Source organism: Haematobia irritans, chromosome 1 (genome assembly GCF_050003625.1).
Source record: "Haematobia irritans isolate KBUSLIRL chromosome 1, ASM5000362v1, whole genome shotgun sequence".
Lineage (NCBI taxonomy): Eukaryota > Metazoa > Arthropoda > Insecta > Diptera > Muscidae > Haematobia > Haematobia irritans.
Genome location: NC_134397.1, coordinates 274,060,834 through 274,083,239, shown reverse-complemented (window position 1 = coordinate 274,083,239; position 22,406 = coordinate 274,060,834). Strand labels below are relative to the sequence as shown.

The 22,406-nt window shown below is 33.4% G+C and overlaps 1 protein-coding gene across 2 annotated transcripts in view; it reads left to right on the top strand.

Moving 5' to 3' along the window:
- htt (huntingtin) overlaps positions 1 to 22,406 on the top strand; it is a 152,649-nt gene that overhangs the window by 104,518 nt on the left and 25,725 nt on the right. For both annotated transcript variants that reach the window (XM_075294654.1, XM_075294652.1), the window contains 5 exons: positions 1,986 to 2,245; positions 6,132 to 6,380; positions 16,639 to 17,017; positions 19,940 to 20,337; positions 20,405 to 20,579. In XM_075294654.1, coding sequence (XP_075150769.1) covers positions 1,986 to 2,245; positions 6,132 to 6,380; positions 16,639 to 17,017; positions 19,940 to 20,337; positions 20,405 to 20,579 — 1,461 coding nt within the window. The remainder of the gene's footprint in view (positions 1 to 1,985; positions 2,246 to 6,131; positions 6,381 to 16,638; positions 17,018 to 19,939; positions 20,338 to 20,404; positions 20,580 to 22,406) is intronic.

Here is a 22,406-nt window from a genome sequence, read left to right as displayed (position 1 = left end):
ACCACTTCCGGATCCAAAAAGAACATTTTCACTACCTTTTTGGCGACGCTTTTGTTACTGCCCAGAAGAAGTTCATACCACAGTGATGAACTTCTCTCTTATCACTGAGTGCTGCCCGACCTCCTTTTTATAGCCGAGTCCGAACGGCGTTCCACATTCCAGTGAAACCACTTAGAGAAGCTTTGAAACCCTCAGAAATGTCACCAGCATTACTGAGGTGGGATAATCCACCGCTGAAAAACTTTTTGGTGTTCGGTCGTAGCAGGAATCGAACCCACGACCTTGTGTATGCAAGGCGGGCATGCTAACCATTGCATACCATGCGCCACACTGTGGAACAGGATCGAATGAAATTTACTCCGTTCAGAGGGTTGGGAAGACAACTCTGGGGATCGGTTTATATGGGGGCTAGATATAATTATGGGCCGATTTGGACCATATAATTGCCCCACATATCAAATTCCAACCGCATCGGATGAAATTTACTCCTCCAAGAGGCTCCACAATATGTAATTATGGACCAACATGAACCAATTTTTACACAGCCGGATCGGACTAAATTTGTTCTTCCAAGAGGCTCCGGAAGTCATCTGGAGTTCAGTTTATGGGTCATCACACAGTGGTTCCAAATCGCCTTTTTTGTGGAAATAATAATTCTGCAACTTTTGAACGGATAAAGATATCAATCTTTCTTTCTTTGTGCGAAAGCTAAGGTGTTTTTTTCTAAGCTTGCAACATTGTGCGCCCCTAATGGGTCCAAGGGCTGACGTGTAGGGGTTGAAAATTGGTCATCTCGTGTGTATGGAATTTTGTTTTAACTGCTAAATCTGCAATTATCGCGAGATATGGGCCTTATAATTTATTTTTTATGCAAAAGTGGGGCCAATAGTTTGTACCTACACGGTCCGTTTAAGGCAGATCCTTGTTTTGTTTTCTTAACAGCATTCCCTACAAAATTCTACGCATTTTGCAAAGAAAAATTGTGTTCTTATGTGCTTTAGATTAAAAGTTGTAGTCTCCACAATTTGGAATTTCCAAAAAATACAGAATTTGGACCATTTTTCTGTCATAACTTTTTTATCTCTAAACCTTTCCAATTTTTTTAGCTTGTTTCTTATAGAACATCAATTAAGAATATGGTTGAAGCTTTTACCATTTTGAACATGTAGCGTGCGAGTTCTTCTCATCTCAAAATCGGCAGTTTTTAAAAAAGACAAAAAACTTATTTTAAAAAATTCTCACTTGGCAAAGCACCGATTGCTAAGGCAATTTTTTTTTCCAAAAACCCCATGTGTCTTCTAAATAACAGTAAAAGGTTTCAACTTACTACATGCAAACAGCTGAGAAATATGCAAATTACAAATAAATGACGCTTTTTAACATATGTCCCCAATTTGGGGATTTTTGACACAAATTTTGGGATTGGTGTTTAAAACAATGTTTTTCCTGTAAAAAAACAATAAAAGTCAAAATTATATCGTAATAGTTCTAAAGTTATAAAGGTTTCAATTCATATTTTTAACTCCTAAAAAATTTAATTAAAAAAATTGTTCCTTGCCCCAACAACCATCAAATTTTGTAATTACTGTTTTCTCGATTACCTTGGAGAAAACACATTTGACGGATATGATATGGTATCGAAAATTTAGATCTACAAAGTGATGCAGGGTATAATATAGTCGGACCCGCCCTACTTTAGACTTTCCTTACTTGTCATTAAATCAAATTCTTTTACGATGATCAATGAATGTTTCTTTACTTAATTAATTCACTAACTTATTTTCCCATCATACCTACCTACTCATGTCTTATTCTCGTTTTAAACCATTAAACGGTAATTTTATCCCACCAGAAAGAAAATAGCAAAACGTAGCTTAAGACCAAAAGGGGTATATTGATGTTAATTTAACGCCAACACTTTGACTTTGTTTTCCTTTTAACTCAGCTTTTTTCCCCTCACTTGTTTGTCTGTTCTTTCTTTCCAGCATGTTTTACTATCGATTGGCATTTCAACACTACGAACGAATCTTTTTTACGCAATTGCTGTCACACCTTTGGAGATCATGGAGCAACAGCAACGCTTACTATTAACGACGTCAAGTGCAAAAACCTCACCATCAACATCGCCATCCCATAAAAGTCAATCGGCCACAGCCACGGCTATGGTGACCAGCAATTCAATGTTGCCAATTATACCAATTGAAAGTCTCAGTGATGTGGATATTTTGAAGAGTTTCGTGAGAAGGTATGCCAAAGACAGAGGATATAAGAAAACAAAATAATCATTGTTTTCAGGGTAACAATTCAGGTTAGGTGGCAATGATGTTGGCCAGGTATTAATAGAAACTATCGGAAGTTTTAAAAACTCGGTGTAGCTTTTTAAATGGAAATATTAAAAATGAACTAAATTTTACTTCACATTTTGAGATTTCCACAAAGTGTTGTTAAAACCAGAAAACCAGATCATGATCATTTGAATTGCAGGTTTATTTCATCATTTTTTTGGGAATCGTACAAAAAATTGTTTTTGCGTTAGTTCACATTGAACTAATGTATACGATCATTGAACTTTATACCCACTTTGTGAGACCTACTTAAAAAAAGGAAATTTTCATTGCACTGACAAAACAGTGAATCCACCAGAAAGAAAAATTTTGTTTTTAAAAGTTTTTAAGTAAACAGTATTACAAATCTGATATCACGCCGATATCACAAAAATAAGTAAATATTTTTCCACAAATTCAAAGAAATTTATTAGACAAAATTTTCTCACTGTTAAAGAAAATTTTGTAGATTGAAGTAAAAAATTGGAGTTCAAAATTGTAAGGATGTCGTTAGTGCCATTATAAGCTAACGGGCGCATTTGAAGTAAAAATTACAAATTTAAGGAAATAATGAACTAATTTGTGAGAAATACGAATTTAGAAAATCTAAATTATGCTTCATTTGTATAAATTTTTCCCGTTTTTTAGTTCATTTAACTAATGTACGGAAAACATTATTAGAGTAATGGAAACCTTCTCCAAAAAAATTAATTCCTCGGACTAAAGTTAAATTGGCTTTAGTGAAATAGAAGATTCACTTTTTTTGACTGCGGAAAATTTCGAAAAAATAATAAAATTTAACTACAAACAAATAATTTTTTGCAATAAAAATAACTAAAATGTAATCACAGATGTTTTTCAGTGTAAGTTATAACACATTTTGTGTGGTTATACCTTTGTACCACTAACGGTCATTTTCATATAGCTCTGTTAGACTTTAACTGGCAGTTAACAAAAAGTAAATATCTTCGCTTTGGTTAACTTTAACTGAAAAAATTTCTGTGATCAAGTTTCTAACTACCATATGAAATATATATAAACGGAAAAAATGTAAACTGTTTCATCGGAAAAATTAACTAGCTCCAACGAAAAGTAAACTAAATTGTACATGTACGAGTAACAGGTTGGCTGATAAGTCCCCTGTATAACAAAGAAAAACACTCTTTTTTGTCAAAATTCGTTTTTATTATTCAACATAGTTCCCTTCAAGAGCGATACAACGATTATAACGACCTTCCAATTTTTTGATACCATTTTGGTAGTACTCCTTCGGTTTTGCCTCAAAATAGGCCTCAGTCTCGGCGATCACCTCTTCATTGCAGCCAAATTTTTTCCCTGCGAGCATCCTTTTGAGGTCTGAGAACAAGAAAAAGTCACTGGGGGCCAGATCTGGAGAATACGGTGGGTGGGGAAGCAATTCGAAGCCCAATTCATGCATTTTTTTCCATGACTTGTGGCACGGTGCGTTGTCTTGGTGGAACAACACTTTTTTCTTCTTCCGTTTTGCCGCGATTTCGACCTTCAGACGCTCCAATAGCGCCATGTAATAGTCACTGTTGATGGTTTTTCTCTTCTCAAGATAATCGATAAAAACTTTGCCAGCAGACTTTTGAGTCTTTCCACGCGTCGTAGACGGTTCACCGGTCGCTGTCCACTCAGCCGACTGCCGATTGGACTCAGGAGTGTAGTAATGGAGCCATGTTTCATCCATTGTCACATATCGACGGAAAAACTCTGGTTATTACGAGTTAACAGTTGCAAATACCGCTCAGAATCATCAACACGTTGTTGTTTTTGGCCAAATGTGAGCTCGCGCGGCACCCATTTTGCACAGAGCTTCCGCATATCCAAATATTGATGAATGATATGACCAATACGTTCCTTTGATATCTTTAAGGCCTCTGCTATCTCGATCAACTTCATTTTACGGTCATTCAAAATCATTTTGTGGATTTTTTTGCTGTTTTCGTCGGTAACCACCTCTTTCAGGCGTCTACTGCTATCACCGTCCTCCGTGCTCATTTCACCACGCTTGAATTTTGTATACCAATCAATTATTGTTGATTTCCCTGGGGCAGAGTCCGGAAACTCATTATCAAGCCAAATTTTTGCTTCCACCGTATTTTTTCCCTTCAGAAAACAGTATTTTATCAAAACACGAAATTCCTTTTTTCCATTTTTTTCAAAATAACAAAAGTTGCTTCACAAAAGACTCTCTATCTCACAAACTAATTGACTTACAGACGTCAACTTTTGACACGAATCATTTGAACGTTGGTATTTTATAAAAATACTAGCATTTAATACTAGCGACGCCATCTATGTGTCAGACCGGGGACTTATAAGCCAACACCTCGTCCACTGCGTTCACCGTCCTCCGTGCTCATTTCACCACGCTTGAATTTTGCATACCAATCAATTATTGTTGATTTCCCTGGGGCAGAGTCCGGAAACTCATTATCAAGCCAAGTTTTTGCTCCCACCGTTTTTTCCCCTTCAGAAAACAGTATTTTATCAAAACACGAAATTCCTTTTTTTCCATTTTTTTTCAAAATAACAAAAGTTGCTTCACAAAAGACGCTCTATCTCACAAACTAATTGACTTACAGACGTCAAATTTTGACACGAATCATTTGAACGTTGGTACTATATAAAAATACTAGCATTTAATACTAGCGACGCCAAATATGTGTCAGATCGGGGACTTATAAGCCAACCTGTTATATTACATTTTGAGACTTTTACATAGCGTTGTTAAAAGCAGGACAATTTAATGCGATGTTGTACCTTTTAACTGCAATTCACGATATTACCCGCTCTCATAGGAAAAAACATGAACTAAAAATAAAGAAAAAAAATCATTGGCGCCAAATTATGGCCAGTTTAACCATACAGTAGTGCATTTTTACTATTTATGGAAATCGTATGAAAATGTTCTTTCAATGAACTTTATACCCACGTTTAGTTCATAATGTTTGAGACATACTTAAAAAAGGGACATTTTCATTGGGCTGTGGAAAATATGGAAAAAATGTAACTACAAACAAATAACTTTTTTGCAATAAAAATATTTTTAAAATAGCTAACGTAGCACTAACGGAGCTTCATGAAAATGCGATTAAATGATATACGTTTGTATGTCTATACCACCTTTTGATAAGGGCGTTTCACTTTTTACTTAATTGCTTTTGTACAATAATAAAGGTACAACCATAAATAATAAAAGAAGCCACCATTGGTACAATGGTCGACCAAACACCAAAAAGTTTTCCCGCGGTGGATTATTCTCTCTCAGTGTTTCAAAACTTTTCTATACTGAAAAAAATTTGTCATGAACCCTAAAATGTCATGTTTTTAAAATACGAACTTTGCTTAGTATAGAAAACGTATTTCTCTGATTTAAAGTTTTTTTTCCTTGTCGAAAAGCTGATAAACTTGTCAGTGAAGTCGTTTTGTCCTTATAGTTAAAAGACTCTACTTGAAATATGACATAATTTATATACATGAAATGGAGTTTGAATTTGGAATTTTAATTTACGGTTTAGAAGTTAATGCAGAACTCTGATACTACATCATAAAGTAAAGTGAAAAAAAAAAATTCGCAAAACTTTAAATTGATTTTTCTGCAATTTTTCTTTATGAGAAATAGTGTCACTTGTTCTAATTTTTGTTTTAGAAATTCTCAATGGAAATGCTGCTGTCAGATGCACCCTTAAGTCTATTACCATCTTCCTCTCATATAATTGCCATTAAAATAATCCTTTTATTTTTTCGTTCTTTTTTTTTTTTTGTCTCTTCTCCCTTTAGATTGTCGATTTTTGGTTTTACAACACGCCAACAATTCGAAGAGTATTTTATGACATTCTTGCTGCTGATCAATAAAGTTTACGATGAGAATATGGTGGACCAACAGGAACAATTTCAAATACGCAGTATTTGCTTGGAAGCCATTATGGAACTTTTAATTACCTACAAAACTTTTCCAATTGTGGGCAATAAACTTTCACTCTATCATCATACGACACGATGGAATCGTATTAATTGTGATAGCATAAGGTAAGTGCTCCAAGTAAAATGATGCAATTGTATGTGAACGAGGGTGGGTATATGTATGTATTTATGTATGTATGTGTTCGGGGTGCAATGGGGCATCATAAAAATTCATATTGATATGGAAGAAAGTGTCATTACCTTTATCATAGAGTGTATGATATGTAGAAATTGTGTCTGTATGATGTTTTAGGAACTTTACTAAGGCCATTTGACGAGGTTATCTAATTCAGATATTGGAATAGACGGACTATTTATGATCTAAATAATGGCTAAGCAAAAAAATTAATAAAATATGTCAAATTCAAACTTTATTGGTTGATTTTTACTAAAAACAATATAAAAATAATGTGAGTCCAAATATTTTAGACTTCCAAAAAACTAGGTTAGGTTTGGTTAGGTGGCAGCCCGATGTATCAGGCTCACTTAGACTATTCAGTCCATTGTGATACCACATTGGTGAACTTCTCTTTTATCACTGAGTGCTGCCCGATTCCATGTTAAGCTCAATGACAAGTGACCTCCTTTTTATAGCCGAGTCCGAACGGCGTTCCACATTGCAGTGAAACCACATAGAGAAGCTTTAAAACCCTCAGAAATGTCACCAGCATTACTGAGGTGGGATAATCCACCCCTGAAAAACTTTTTGGTGTTTGGTCGAAGCAGGAATCGAACCCACGACCTTGTGTATGCAAGACGGGCATGCTAACCATTGCACCACGGTGGCTCTCATATGTCATAGATTGCTATCTGCATTGACTAAATATTGAGTTAATATGAAAATAAGGAATTTTCAATTAATAGAAAGTTAATAATCTTTGTTTTAAATTTTTTCTCTTTAAATTTCGGACACGAATTAAAGAAATCTTTACGTTAAAGTCTAATTTTTTTAAAGTAAAGAAATTTAAAGTAAAGAAAAACATATTTAAATTGAAGAAACAATCTTTAAATTATCTGAGATATAGAACTTTGTATTAAAGATAAAACTTTACTTAGCTAATGGCCTCAGTTGCTAAAGCTTCCCTCTATTTTCCTATACTCATCTTATATTTACTATAAGTTTAGTATAGTTTAAATAAATAAAATAAAACTTTGCATTAAAGATATATGTGTCGGAATTAATACCACAATTTTTAAGGTAAGGTCAAAATACGAGGGCAGTTCGGAAACTTCTTAGCCTAGCACAAAAAGCGCGGTATAAACAGAAAAAAGTTAAGTGCTTTGGATACTTCCATCTCTGTTATGAACACATGTTAAATTTTCTTTCGATCTGGCAACTCCTTCATATAGAAACAGGTGTTCAAAAAAGACGCATCCGCAATTTTTTTACAATGGAAAAATTAGAAATGTGTGCTGTCATTAAATATTTACATAAAAAGGGTTATCGGAACAAGAATTTCATAATAATATGGTGAATGTGTTAGGTGAAAGTGCTCCTTCATATGCAACAGTAAAAAATTGGATTGCTGAATTTAAACGTGGTCGTACAAGCATTGAAGATGAACCACGTAGTGGACGTCCAAAAACAGCAACAACAACAGAAATTGTAGCCAAAGTGCATGATATGGTATTAAATGATCGACGAATAAAAGTGCGTGAAATTGCTAATATCATGGGCATCTCAAATGATCGAGTCCATTTAATTTTGCATGAAGAACTACAGATGAAAAAGCTTTCTGCAAGATGGGTGTAAGAATGAACATCTCTCAAGCTTGTTTTGATCGTTTTAAGCGAAATAAAATGGATTTTAAGCGTCGTTTCATAATTGTTGATGAGACATAGATCCACCACTATACTCCAGAGAAAAAGGAACAATCCAACCAATAGATGGAGGACGTACCCCAAAGAAGGCAAAAACAATTCAATCAGCTGGTAAGGTTATGGCAACGGTTTGTTTTGGGACTTCAAATGTATTTTATTGATTGACTATCTGCAAAAGGGTAAAACAATAAATTCAGAGTACTGTTGCAACCTTTTGGATCAATTAAATGTACAAATTGCAGAAAAACGTCCTGGCTTACAACACAAAAAAATAATTTTTCATCAAGACAACGCACAAGCGCACAAGAGTGTTTTAACAATGGCTAAAATCAACGAATTAAAGTACGAGTTGCTTGACCACCCACCTTATTCTCCTGATTTAGTTCCCAGTGACTTTTACTTGTTCCCAAATCTTAAAAAATTCCTTGCTGGCAAGCGTTTTACCTCAAATGAAGATGCAATTACAGTTGTAAACCACTATTTTGAAGACCTTGAGGAAAACTATTTTAATCAAGGGATAGAATTGCTAGAAAAGCGTTGGACTAAGTGTATTGAAGTTTCAGGAGATTATATTGAAAAATAAAAATATTTTTGAAAAACTAACTATTCTCTTTCATTGATAGGCTAAGAACTTTTCTAAGAAGTTTCCGAACCGCCCTCGTATTTTGATCTTTGTTGCCAATCTCAATAATAGCAGGCAATCATAGAAATTTTCCATTTTCTTTACCTTTACCTTTTCCTTTACATTACCTGACACTTCAAAGGTCTGATTTAAATAAAGAAAATTCATTAAATCCATTATGCAATATCCTCGAAATAAATCTCAGCCTAATTTTGAAGCGTTTTATCTTTATTTCAACGATTCAAAATATCGGCTTATTTAAGATTATTTTATTGAACCAAACTGTATATCTACTGTCTATGCACTAAGGACAATTTGTTTTAGTTCTGAGACATGTGTCTATAACAGAATGAGTCAAATTTAAAGATGCATAATTTTAATGATGCTTTCCCTACACTCAGAGAAGGAATGTGATTACCTCAAAATTGTTATTTTCGAACGGAGGACATGAGACATTTTTGTCGCAAAAATAAAATTATGCTCTTGAAACATGTTTGAAGTGATCATATTCCTTTTCTTATCAGACTCGAAGTAGGTAGTATTTAGATGTTGGCTTTATTTTTCTTCTTTAATCAAAAAGATTTAACCCTTTATTATCATAGAACCCTCGATTTGTAGCTAGTCCATTAGACTTCCCGATATTGGCCAATTGACCAAAAATATGACAACAGAATATAACGAAGGAAAACTCCTTAAAGAGAAATTAAAGGACATTCATACTTTGCATTGCATAACTAACTATTGAGTGTGGCCACGTGAATGCATACACATACAGAGAATATGGTGTGGAAGTTTACATGTCTATGCATCAAGGACATTTAAAGTTAGAAAAACAATTTAGACTACTTTATGGTTCCTAAGGGTTTTCCTAATATCAAGAAAAATCATGGAATATTTCTGTATACATATGTATGCCATGTGTATTAGTATTTGTGTGTTCCGGGTTTGTTTTTATGGATGAATGTTGGTATGATGTGTCTTAAACTGTCATGCAATTTAGTGGCGTGTCTTGAAATTACTTATTTTTTCGATGTATTCCTTTATGAAATCGCTATTATGCGGAATTTTTGTTTGGAAATTTTGGAAAATATGATTGGAGACTGGGTATCACAAATGGCTTATTAATATTATTTAAGTTCAAACTATATATATTTTTTATTTGTAATAAGGGGCCTTAATTTACAGTTGATTGATTATTTGTCTTGATTGATTATGGTGTTGACTATTGTGACCCTATATTGAAGATATTTTGCAGTTTTAATCATTGTCAAACAGATTTACCTTGTGTCCAATTTAATTATAGTTGACAAATAAATACGAATAACATTGCTGAATTCATGAAAATCGGTCGTTAAATAAAATTTAAATAAAATAACGATTAATTATTTAAAAAAAAAAAATATTTCTAATTAAAACAAGTAAGTAAAGTCTAAAGTCGGGCGGGGCCGACTATACTATACCCGTCACCACTATGTAGACCAAAATTTGTGTTACCATCTCAACTCCTTCAAATTTGTTGGGAGTTATTATCAAGGTTTATATTCCATATACAAATATTTATATCTCAAATGATTTGGAGAGAATTTTTTTTTACTTGTACAAAATCGCTAGAATTAAAACTTAAATCGCCTAATACCCTGGGATGAAAGCTAGATCAATTTTGATACAATTCTACAAAAGAACATTTATGATTTATCGGGCGATACATACGTATTCATGATATAAGACAATTTGAGTAATATTTACTCGGGATCCCGCTTTCCCGGGAATGCAAAAAGTCCGGGAAAAATAAAACCCTACTCTGTACCAAATTTGAGGAAGATCGGACTTAAACGGCGAGCTGTACTTTGCACACAAAATTACATATACAGACAGACGGACGGACAGACAGACGGACATCGCTAAATCGACTCAGAATTTAATTACTAAACGTTGGGTCTCACACTTTTTCTTCTACACAGAAAAAAATTTCCGTAGTTAAACTAACGCTGAATTTAACTTATTTTTATTGTAAAAAAATTATTTTTTAATAGTTAAATTTTATTACTTTTTGCGAAATTTTCCAAAGCGCAATGATATTTTGTTTTTTTTTTTTATATATGTCTCAAATATTTTATGAACTAAACGTGAGTATATGACCTTACACATAAGTTCAATATGAACTAAAGCAAATGAAAATTTTCGTACGATTCCCAAAAATAGTAAGAATGAACTACTGTATGGTTAAAATGATTTTCTTCTTAACTTTTATTTAATATTTTCTTCTATTAGAGGGTGTAATTTCGTGAACTGTAGTTAAAAAGCACAACATGGCATTAAATGTTCCTGGTTGTAACAACGCTTTGGGGAAATCTCAAAATGTGTACTAAAATTTAGTTAAATTTTCGTACGAGTTAGTTTATTCTTCCTATAAAAGTGTTTACTTTTTTCTGTGTAGGCGTTACATACAAATCCACAAATTATTATACCCTGTACCACAGTAGTAGTGAAGGGTATAAATATAATTAAACATTTTGTTCGGAAATAATTATTCATTGGATTATTAAATACCAAGTGAAATCTAAAGAAGTTGGTTAAAATACATATCAGCTACACTGTACATACAAGTTTCGATTTATGGCCATTTATGGCCTTAAGGTCTTTTTCTTTTTCAATATCCAAAGTCAAAAAACATTTGGAGAGTTTAAAAACAAAACTGTCAAAATCAAGGCGAATACGATATATCGCAAGTTAACAATTTTCCTGTGCTACATCACATATCCTTATTAAGATGATGGATATCCTGCAATGATACCATCAAATTGTTGACATTATGTGAATTTCATGTATGTACGAGTATGTTATGCTTGCATTGCATAGCATAAAAAACAATGAAATTTTATTTGAAAAAAACTAAAACTCATTTTTTCCAAATGACCCATACTTGGTTGTTAATCTCATCATTTTTGCTGTGTGAAAGTGTGCAAAACATTCATGTGAAATACGGAAATATTTGTGGCTTAAATACAATTTTTTTATAGCTTCCAAACAACATCCGGATTTTGTTGTTGTTTTTGCAAAAACCATTAAATAAATTTTTATTCTCACGTACACACACACCCAAACACATTCGGATGTGCAAAAGCAAAAAAAAAAAAAAAATCCAGCAAAAAAGTGTAGTAAAAAGTGAAAATGTGTAAACAACAGATGCTTTAACACTTTTTGATGGTCATATTTATGCCATCATCGTCATCATCACCATCATCATCCTCTGCTAGACAAACAAACCATAGCCATAGTCTGGACAAATGTGTTGTAAGTCCGCACAAATAAATGCAAGTTCCACACAATGTAATGCCAATAATTAAACTTCTCATAGAACAAAGTTGATGATCATAGTCCCTGGTGGTTGTGGGTCAAGGTGTGTGTGTTTGTGTAATTCATATCACTAACACTTTGACAGATACAGGGCTAATAATGGAAGTATATGTTCGCAGATTATTTCATTTTGGAAGATTAATTTTAAAAATAAACAATGACTGATAGAAATGAGATTTCGTTTGTATTTTATCATTAATCGAAATAATGTTGGTATGTAATCTCATCCACTTGAACCAAATAGTTTTTGATAACCAAACCCACCATACAAAAATAAATTAAAAAAAAAACAAGTATATACGGCCGTAAGTTCGGCCAGGCCGAATCTTATGTACCCTCCACCATGGATACCGGTGGCAAGGTATCCAGAATTGAAATATGGGGGCTATATGGGGGCTATATACAATTATGAACTTGATATGGACCAATTTTTGTGTGACTGGGGATCGATTTATCTGAGGGCCATATATAACTATAGACCGATATGAACCTAGTTAGGCATGATTGTTAACGACCATATACTAGCACAATGTACCACATTTCAACTACTCGGATGAAATTTGCTCCTCCAAAAGGCATCGAAGGTTAAATCTGGGGATCGGTTTATATGGGAGCTATATATAATTATGGACCGATGTGGACCAATTTTTGCATGGTTGTTAGAGACCATATACTAACACCATGTACCAAATTTCAACTGAATCAGATGAATTTTGGTCTTCCAAGAGGCTCCGGATGTCAAATCTGGTGATCGGTTTATATGGGGGCTATATATAATTATTGACCGATGTGGACCAATTTTTGCATGGTTGTTAGAGACCATATACTAACACCATGTACCAAATTTCAGCCGGATCGGATGTCTACAGTCTTCAATAATGAAGCAATCGTGCTGAAATTTTGCACAAACTCGTCTTTTGTCTGCAGGCAGGTCAAGTTCGAAGATGGGTTATATCGGTCCATGGTTTGATATAGGCCCCATATAAACCGACCTCCCGATTTGGGGTCTTGGGCTTTTAGTGTTTATCCAATTTGCCTTAAATTTTAAATCTAGAGGTATTTTATGACCATAAAGAGGTGTGCCAAAAAATGGTGAGTAACGGTTCATGTTCTGGTATAGCAGTGTTGCCAGGTTGGGGGTTTTCCCCCCAAATTTAGGGGTTTTTTACACGTTTAGGGGGATTTTTAGGGGTAACATTTATTTGGGGGGATTTTTGGGGGTAATAAATTATTTTAAACCCTATAAAGTGGAGCAATTCTCAACAAAATTTAGAACAATTCTGGCATGAATTTAAAAAAAAAAGAGGGAAGTCAACCCATGTTCTTAAATACAAACAAGTAAGCAATGACATTCTGTTTTAAACGCATCTGTTGAAGGGCATTTTTAATATTTGATACAAATAAAAACAAATTAAGAAATGGTATTGTAACATTAAATTATTGGTCTCATAATTTCACGCCTGCAATTTTGCCGAATAATGTATATATTTACTGAACTTTAATTTTTTTTATTTTTTATTTCTATTATTTGTACTTTATAAGCCATTGTTTTAATTAATTTGATTTGAAAGATTTATACATTGAATTATATTGTTTTGTCTGCTCTTTATATTGATATACATTTTGTATTATTATACCCATAGAAAAATTACTTTCCTCAGGAACGAAATTTTAGACAAATAAACCCGAATTTGTGAAAAGTGGTATAATGATGTTATCTACTGATTTTTATTTACTTCAAAAGAAATTTTGTTCTTCAGAAAAAAAATTTTTTTAGTATATATATTTGTGTTAAATTTAATTTGTAAAGTGTAACACTGCAGGATTTTTTAACGAATTTTGGGACACCTTTTTGACTTATTAACATTCTTAAATTTTTTGGGGGTTTTTGAAAAAAGTCTAGACCTATTTAGGGGTTTTTTTTTCTTAAGATTTGGGGGGAAGAATCAAAAATCACCTGGCAACACTGTGGTATAGCCCCCATATAGACCGATCTCCCGATTTTACTTCTTGGACTTATAGAAACCGCAGTTTTTATTCAATTTACCTGAAATTGGATATCGAGAGGTACTTTAGAACCGTAAAGAGGTGTGCCAAAAATGGTGAGCATCGGTCCATGTTTTGGTATGGTCCCCATATAAACCGACCTCCCGATTTGGGGTCTTGGGCTTATAGAAACCGTAGTTTTTATCCAATTTGCCTGAAATTGAAAATCTAGAGGTACTTGAGGACCATCAAAAGGTGTGCCGAAAATGGTCCGTATCGTTCCATGTTTTGGTATAGCCCCCATATAGACCGATCTCCCGATTTTACATCTTGGGTTTATAGAATTCGTAGTTTATATACAATTTGCCTGAAATTGGAAATTTATTGATATTTTAGGACCATAAAGAGGTTTGCCACAAATGGTGAGTATCGGTCCATGTTTTGATATAGCCCCCATATAGACCGATATCCCGATTTTACTTCTTGGGCTTCTAGAATCCGGAGTTTTTATCCAATTTGCCTGAAATTGGAAATCTAGAGGTATTTTCGGGCCATAAAGAGGTGTGCCGAAAACGGTGAATATCGGTCCATATTTTAGTATAGCCTCCATAAGAACGATCTCCTGATTTAACTCCTTGGGTTTCTAGAAACCGTAGTTTTTATCCGATTTGCTTGAAATTGTAAATATTCTGGTATTTTAGGCTCACAAACACGTGTATCGGATTAAGTTTTTATCGGTCCTTTTGGTAATGCCGCCATAAAGATCGACTTCACTTCTTGAGGGTATAGAAGGCGCACTGATCATGAAAATTGCTTGGAACTCAATGTAAAATTTCCAGATTTTACATCTCAGGTGAAAATCTACAGATTTAAGATTTCAAATCAAGACGTTATTTTATAATTTTCTTGCACATTTACAAGAGATGTTAATGATTCCTCTAAAATTTTGGTTCTTATAAATCCAGAATCTGATATAGTCCCTCCTGAAATTTCAAAGGAAACCCTAATATTTGGTTCATGGTGGTGGGTATTTAAGATTCGGCCCGGCCGAACTTACTGCTGTATATACTTGTTTCAATTATTAATTTAGCATTTTTAGCATTATTCGAAAATTTTCAAATATATTGGTACTTGTTACTATAATAAGTTCGTTAATTTGTATGTAACATTCAGAAAGAGCGGATTCAAACCAATAGTTTAGTATACCGATCGTCTGAGAAACAATTTTAGCAATGTCCGTCTTTCTGTCTGTCCACGAATTTTTGTGTTGAAAGTATAGGTCCAATCGTCTTCAAATTTGGCAACGTTTCGATCTTCGATTCAGTCTGTCCAACACTTGGCGTATTTAGTAACCGGTCTTCAATCATTTTTGCATACGATAATATTTAATGTTCAGATTTCGAATTTGCTCCCATGTATGCCAGCTCTTATTTATTAACTGATCTTAATAAAATTTGGCATATTATTTTACAGCTACACTTACAAAAAGTCGGCATTTTTTTCAAATTTAGGTTCCAAATATATGTGTCACACTATTCTTCCAATCATTCTGACTCATGTATTATTAAATGTGAAGGCTTTTAACCCGGCGAAATATGAAACCAGTAGGAGTTTCATATATATATATAACTCGCGTGATTTTTTAGGCAAACCTTTGCCAGTAAATCTCCCGGAGAAGGCGTTTGAGATAGAAATTTAAAGTTAGCATTATTTTTTTAGATTTAGATTTTGCATTAATTTCTGACATTTTTATATTGTTTTTAACATTATTTTAAAGTTAATTTACCTGTAAATTTTTGTTTTATATCTGGTCACACTGGCAGCTACCCAACATTTTTCTCTTTTCCTCTTGCGCAGGCAACAACTCTCTCCGAAAATGATACCAGTTCCGACATTTTTATCAGTGTCCACCATCCTTCACCAGGTTTTCCATCCTCCATCCTCTGTTATTTGTATACTTCCTCTGTAGCCCTTTATCAAAGCAATAGTCTCTACCATCCACCAAAAAATTGTATCCTTTATTTTTCTTTGTGTCTGTGGGTTTTTAGCATATGGAACTCCAGACGCCTGTCTTTGGATTTTGGTTAAGGAAAAGTTGATACGAATGAGTCTATGAAACAAAACCCCATTCATTTTAAATCGCTACTTCTAATATCCATCCATATACGTTCATATATGTTCTTTGTTTAACGACCATGGTTTTTCTGTAGACATTCTCAAAAAAAGGTTAATATTCATATTTACTCCTCCTCCTCCAGTTTGATAATATTTTTAATAACTCGTTTTTTCTTGCACATTGAAGAATAACTGTGGCAAAAACTACAAAAAAGTCATTACAAACCAAAAAGCCAAAATAACAAAATAACGAAACATAAAACTATCATTACACCAACTTTATGCTAGTATACAAATTTGTATTAAAAAGCTTTTTAATTATATTTTTATGTATTTGCTACATACAGTGAATTTATAGATTGAAATTAAAATTAAAAACGAAAATGCTTTTAATAAATTACATACCTTTCTGGTTTTTTACAGCTTGAAAAAATTACATGAAATTCAATTGATAATTTCACCTTCGAATGTTTTCTATCAAAGTAATTTGGAGAGAAATCTACAAACGGATTCGGTAATTGGAACGCAATATTTCGGTCCCAATCAATTTGATTTAAATTTCATTTGGCAACAAATGGAGATGAATTCATCTTCAAGACAATCATCGCTTGAAGAGAATGACAATTTCGAGGAAACTACAACTAAATCGCCATCACTGACAGGTGAACAAACCGCAAAGCATTTGAGTGGAACTGCTGCCAATACAGCCTATCGAAATTATCAATATTTCACACGACAATCTGGTGTTGACTACAAAAGTAGTTCCCAGTTAATATTCGATGTTCTGATGCAAATGATTGAGGTAAGTTGAACTTTTTAGCATTTGTTTTTATTTTAAAGGAGTAAGTGAGTTAAAGGTCCAAACCAATCCTACTGATAATATGGTATATTGGAGTTTGTCTCATACTAAATTTTCATAAATAAATAAAAACAAAAAATTGTACGACTTTTCATGAAGAAAAGCCGAAGTCCACTTTTTGTTAATTTCCTTTTCGACTAAAATGCTTTTAGTAGTTATGAAAATCGTTTTGGTTTGGTGTTCCAACTAAAATCGAATATTGATAATCGATTAATAATCGGGATAAACATTTACTAATGGACTTTTTGACCGATGGGCACAATGCCTCACTCACCGGTTGCCACAGGTGATAGAATTCTACCACAAAGGTTAGATATTTTTCTAGTTGGTACACCCAGAAAAAAGTGTCTTCGAAACTAAAGGAAAAAATGTTCATCAATTTAGTTTAGCCATTTTATTTTCATTCAGTTAAATTTTTGTGTGAAATAATAAAATTTACTTGCTTCAGTAAAAAAAAATCCTAAACTGAAAGCAGTTAGGAATAGTTCATTAACTAGAATAAGGCATGGAATTTTACTAATACAGTTTTCTTCGCTGGGTATAAGAATGTACTACTGAACAAAAAATTGTTATTCACTAATAACAAAGCATTCTATTCAAAAATAAACAAAAACCGAACTAAAACCAAGTTTCCTCGAATTTAGTAAAATTTCTTATAAAATGATAATTCTGACTTCCTTTATTATAGAAAGCTTATCATACATACGAATAACACTTGGCATAGAAAAATATTTTAGTTAATTCATATTACAAAGTATTCAATCCTTTCAAAACTTCAGGAAACACACTTGTTCGAATATAGGAAATTTTTCTACATTTCTTTTTATACCCTGCGCCACACTGTGGAACAGGGTATTATAAGTTAGTGCATATGTTTGCAACACCCAGAAGGAGACGAGATAGACACATGGTGTCTTTGGCAAAAATGGTCACGGTGTGCTCTTGAGGCGATATAGCGATGTCGGTCTGTCCGTGAACACATTTTTGTAATCAAAGTCTAGGTTGCCGTTTTAGTCCAATCGACTTCAAATTTGGCACAAGTACGTGTGTCAGAATAGATCCCTACTGATTTTGGAAGAAATCGGTTCAGATTTAGATATAGCTCCCATATATATTTCGCCCGATATGGACTTATATGGCCCCAGAAGCCAGAATTTTACCCTAATTTGTTTAAAATTTTGCACAGGAAGAACAATTAGTACTATAGTCAAGTGTGCCAAATTTTATTGAAATCGGTGCAGATTTAGATATAGCTCCCATATATATCTTTCGCCCGATATAGACTGATACGGTCCCAGAAGCCAGAGTTTTACCCCAATTTGGTTGAAATTTTGCACTAGGAGTACACTTAGTAGTGTAGTCAAGTGTGCCAAATTTTATTGAAATCGGTTCAGATTTAGATATAGCTCCCATATATAGCTTTCGCCCGATTTACACTCATATGGCCACAGAGGCCAATTTTTTGCTCCGATTTAGTTGAAATTTTGCACAGGGAGCAGAATTAGCATTGTAGCTATGCGTGCCAAATTTGGTGGAAATCGGTTCAGATTTAGATATATATCCCATACATAGCTTTCGCCCGATTTACACTCATATGACCACAGAGGCCAATTTTTAACTCCGATTTAGTTGAAATTTTGCACAGGGAGTAGTATAAACCGACCTCCCAATTTGGGATCTTGGATTTCTAGAAACCGTAGTTTTTATCCGATTTGCCTGAAATTGTAAATATTCCGGTATTTTAGGCTCACAAAAACGTGTATTAGATTAAGTTTTTATCGGTCCATTTGGTAAGGCCTTCATATAGGCCCATTTCACTTCTTGAGGGTATAGAAGGCGCACTGATCATGCTTGAAACTCAATGTAAAAATTTCCAGATTTTACTTCTCGGGTGAAAATCTACAGATTTAAGATTTCAAAAAATAAAATCTTTAAATTTATCTTCGGGAAGTGTACTGGTTGAACTGGTCTGTTTGATCTGTCATCAAACCCACCTGAAATTTCAAAGGAAACCATAATATGTGATTCATGGTGGTGGGTATTTATGATTCGGCCCGGCCGAACTTACTGTTGTATATACTTGTTTAAATCTTAAGTGGCTACTATATGTAAATGCAATTAACTCAACCTTGTCTTAGTTTCAAAATTTTTTCAAATATCAAAACTACAATGTTTCCACTTGCCGTCGCTAATTATCAGTAGCTTCCATAAGAGTTAATACAACATTTGCTAATGATTTCAAAAATTATCCAGCTAGCTATCAAAATTATATTTTTGAGTTAGAAAATTGAAAGATGCCATCGTATATATGGCAATATACTCCTCACATCCGTGTGTAGCAGCTGTTAAAAGTCAAAGTCATATCCTGCACCAAGGCTTCATAGTTGAAGCACAATACTAGATAGGATAAAAATTATAGCCATATTAGAGCACGACAGGAGTAGAAAAATAACTGCAAAAAAGTCAATTCAGTTCTCTTTGTACGTGATGCGTATGCAACACGAGAAGAAAAAAAAAGTTGGTTAAATGGCGAATGATGTAGAACTTCTCGGTGTTCATATGCCATGGGATAAACGCATTTAAACGGATGCACATTTCGCACATGAATTTGTGGATGGAATTCACTGAAACGTATGCAAATTATGAACATCCACATGCAAACACACATTGAAACTTTGCCCGTAGCAGTGAATGTGCCATAAAAGACTTACAAAAGAATAATATTTGCGTAGGTATGAATGTTTGTATGACTGTGTGTGTGTGATATTTTTTAGACAGCTACTTTTTTTCGCTGAGAATTGATGTATTTTTCCATTTGCCTCTAACATATTTCCTTTTTGTTTTTTCTTTCTTCTGTTTCTATAGCAAAATCACATTTTAATTTTACCAAATTTAGTAAAATTTACCGAAATTTGTGAAAATCGTGAGCAAATTAAACAGATTTGGGAGAAGGCAGATTATCTCAAATCGCACATACCCATGGACGATACCATTTCCCATCAACATTTGATATATTTACTATGCAAGACCAAGGGCATGTTGATTCCATCCCATATGGAAATGTTAAATCTGGAGGCCTTAATTAAGAACTATTTGAAGTCATCCCATTTGTTTGTACGCTGTGCTGCTCTGAATGGTCTTTTGAGTCTATTGGAGAGTTATGCCAAAACGAATACCACCATTGGCCGATTGAGTGATGAATTGATTCGCTTGAAGGATATCATTTTGTCCTATATTGATAAGCATGGCTTGATTGAGGATAGGTATGTATAGTGGTTAACTTGTTTTCCATTCCCTTTGTTGAAAGTTTCGTTTCTGTTTTGTTTTTAGTCCTCTGAAATGCAGTGATATGCACACCAAATTGATTTGGACCCTCAATTATTCTCTTATGGAATGGACATCGAAACTGGATCCCCAATGTAATGTGGCCTATCACACCAAGGTGACAGCAAATAAGCTACTCAAAAAATCCACAAATGAGTCGATATATCTGAGTGTCTTACATGTAAGTATTAAAGATTTTTCTTTCCAAATTGAATCGTCTTAGGGACTAAAAGGTGAACCCACTATAAAAGAAAACTGTAGTTTTGTTTTTGAAATTTTTAACTAAAAATATTTTAGTTAAAAACTACATATTAACTATTGCAACATGATATAAATCAGTTAATAATTTTTGTTCAAATTGAAGAAAATTTATTAAACATAATAAATGTTTGTATGTTGTTTAAAAAAATTTAATATTTTGAACGAAGTTAAAAATTGTTAAAATGTCTTTAGTCCTACATAAAGTTCAAGACAGACACATTTAAAAAATAAAAATCTTTTGAGAAACTTATGAATGTAATTTAGATAGTCTTCAACAATTTTAATATATTGTGAAATACTTTTCAATTTAGTAAAATTGCGTACTTCATTTGTATTTTTCTCATTTTCAGTTCACGTCATTAAAGTAAGCAAAAAAAATTTTTAATAAGAAAAATGTTCCCAAGTTTGGCAAAATTTAACTAAAATAAAGAAATTCTCATGAATTAAAATAAGGTAAACTGTGTAAATTTTGCTTACCTTCTATTTTCAATTGAAAGATTTCCTTAAGCATTCTATCCGAGTTACCACATAATTATTTCTTCTTAAAAGAAATTTTAGACAAACATATAATTTCAAAATTGTTCTTCGCTGTAATTTTTGTGGTAACACTTGTTTACACTGATAATGTACATTTGAAAATATGTGACTTTTCTTATGTATTTTGATCTGCTGCATTCGAAAAAATGTTAAAAAAATTTATGGAACAGTTTTTGAGATATCCCGTTATTTTTAATTTTTCGCTTCAAAAAGGGCAAATTTAAAAAAAAACCAGTAAGGAAAGTCTAAAGTCGGGCGGGGCCGACTATATTATACCCTGCACCACTTTGTAGATCTAAATTTTCGATACCATATCGCATCCGTCAAATGTGTTTGGGGCTATATATAAAGGTTTGTCCCAAATACATACATTTAAATATCATTCGATCTGGAAGAATTTGATAGACTTCTACAAAATCTATAGACTCAAAATTTAAGTCGGCTAATGCACTAGGGTGGAACACAATGTTAGTAAAAAAATATGGGAAACATTTAAATCTGAAGCAATTTTAAGGAAACTTTGCAAAAGTTTATTTATGATTTATCGCTCGATATATATGTATTAGAAGTTTAGGAAAATTAAAGTCATTTTTACAACTTTGCGACTAAGCAGTGGCGATTTTACAAGGAAATTGTTGGTATTTTGACCATTTTTGTCGAAATCAGAAAAACATATATATGGGAGCTATATCTAAATCTGAACCGATTTCAACCAAATTTGGCACGCATAGCAACAATGCTAATTATACTCTCTGTGCAAAATTTCAACTAAATCGGAGTTAAAAATTGGCCTCTGTGGTCATATGAGTGTAAATCGGGCGAAAGCTATATATGGGAGATATATCTAAATCTGAACCGATTTCAACCAAATTTGGCACGCATAGCTACAATGCTAATTCTACTCCCTGTGCAAAATTTCAACTAAATCGGAGCAAAAAATTGGCCTCTGTGGTCATATGAGTGTAAATCGGGCGAAAGCTATATATGGGAGATATATCCAAATCTGAACCGATTTCAACCAAATTTGGCACGCATAGTTTCAATGCTAATTCTACTCCCTGTGCAAAATTTCAACTAAATCGGAGTTAAAAATTGGCCTCTGTGGTCATATGAGTGTAAATCGGGCGAAAGCTATATATGGGAGATATATCCAAATCTGAACCGATTTCAACCAAATTTGGCACGCATAGTTACAATGCTAATTGTACTC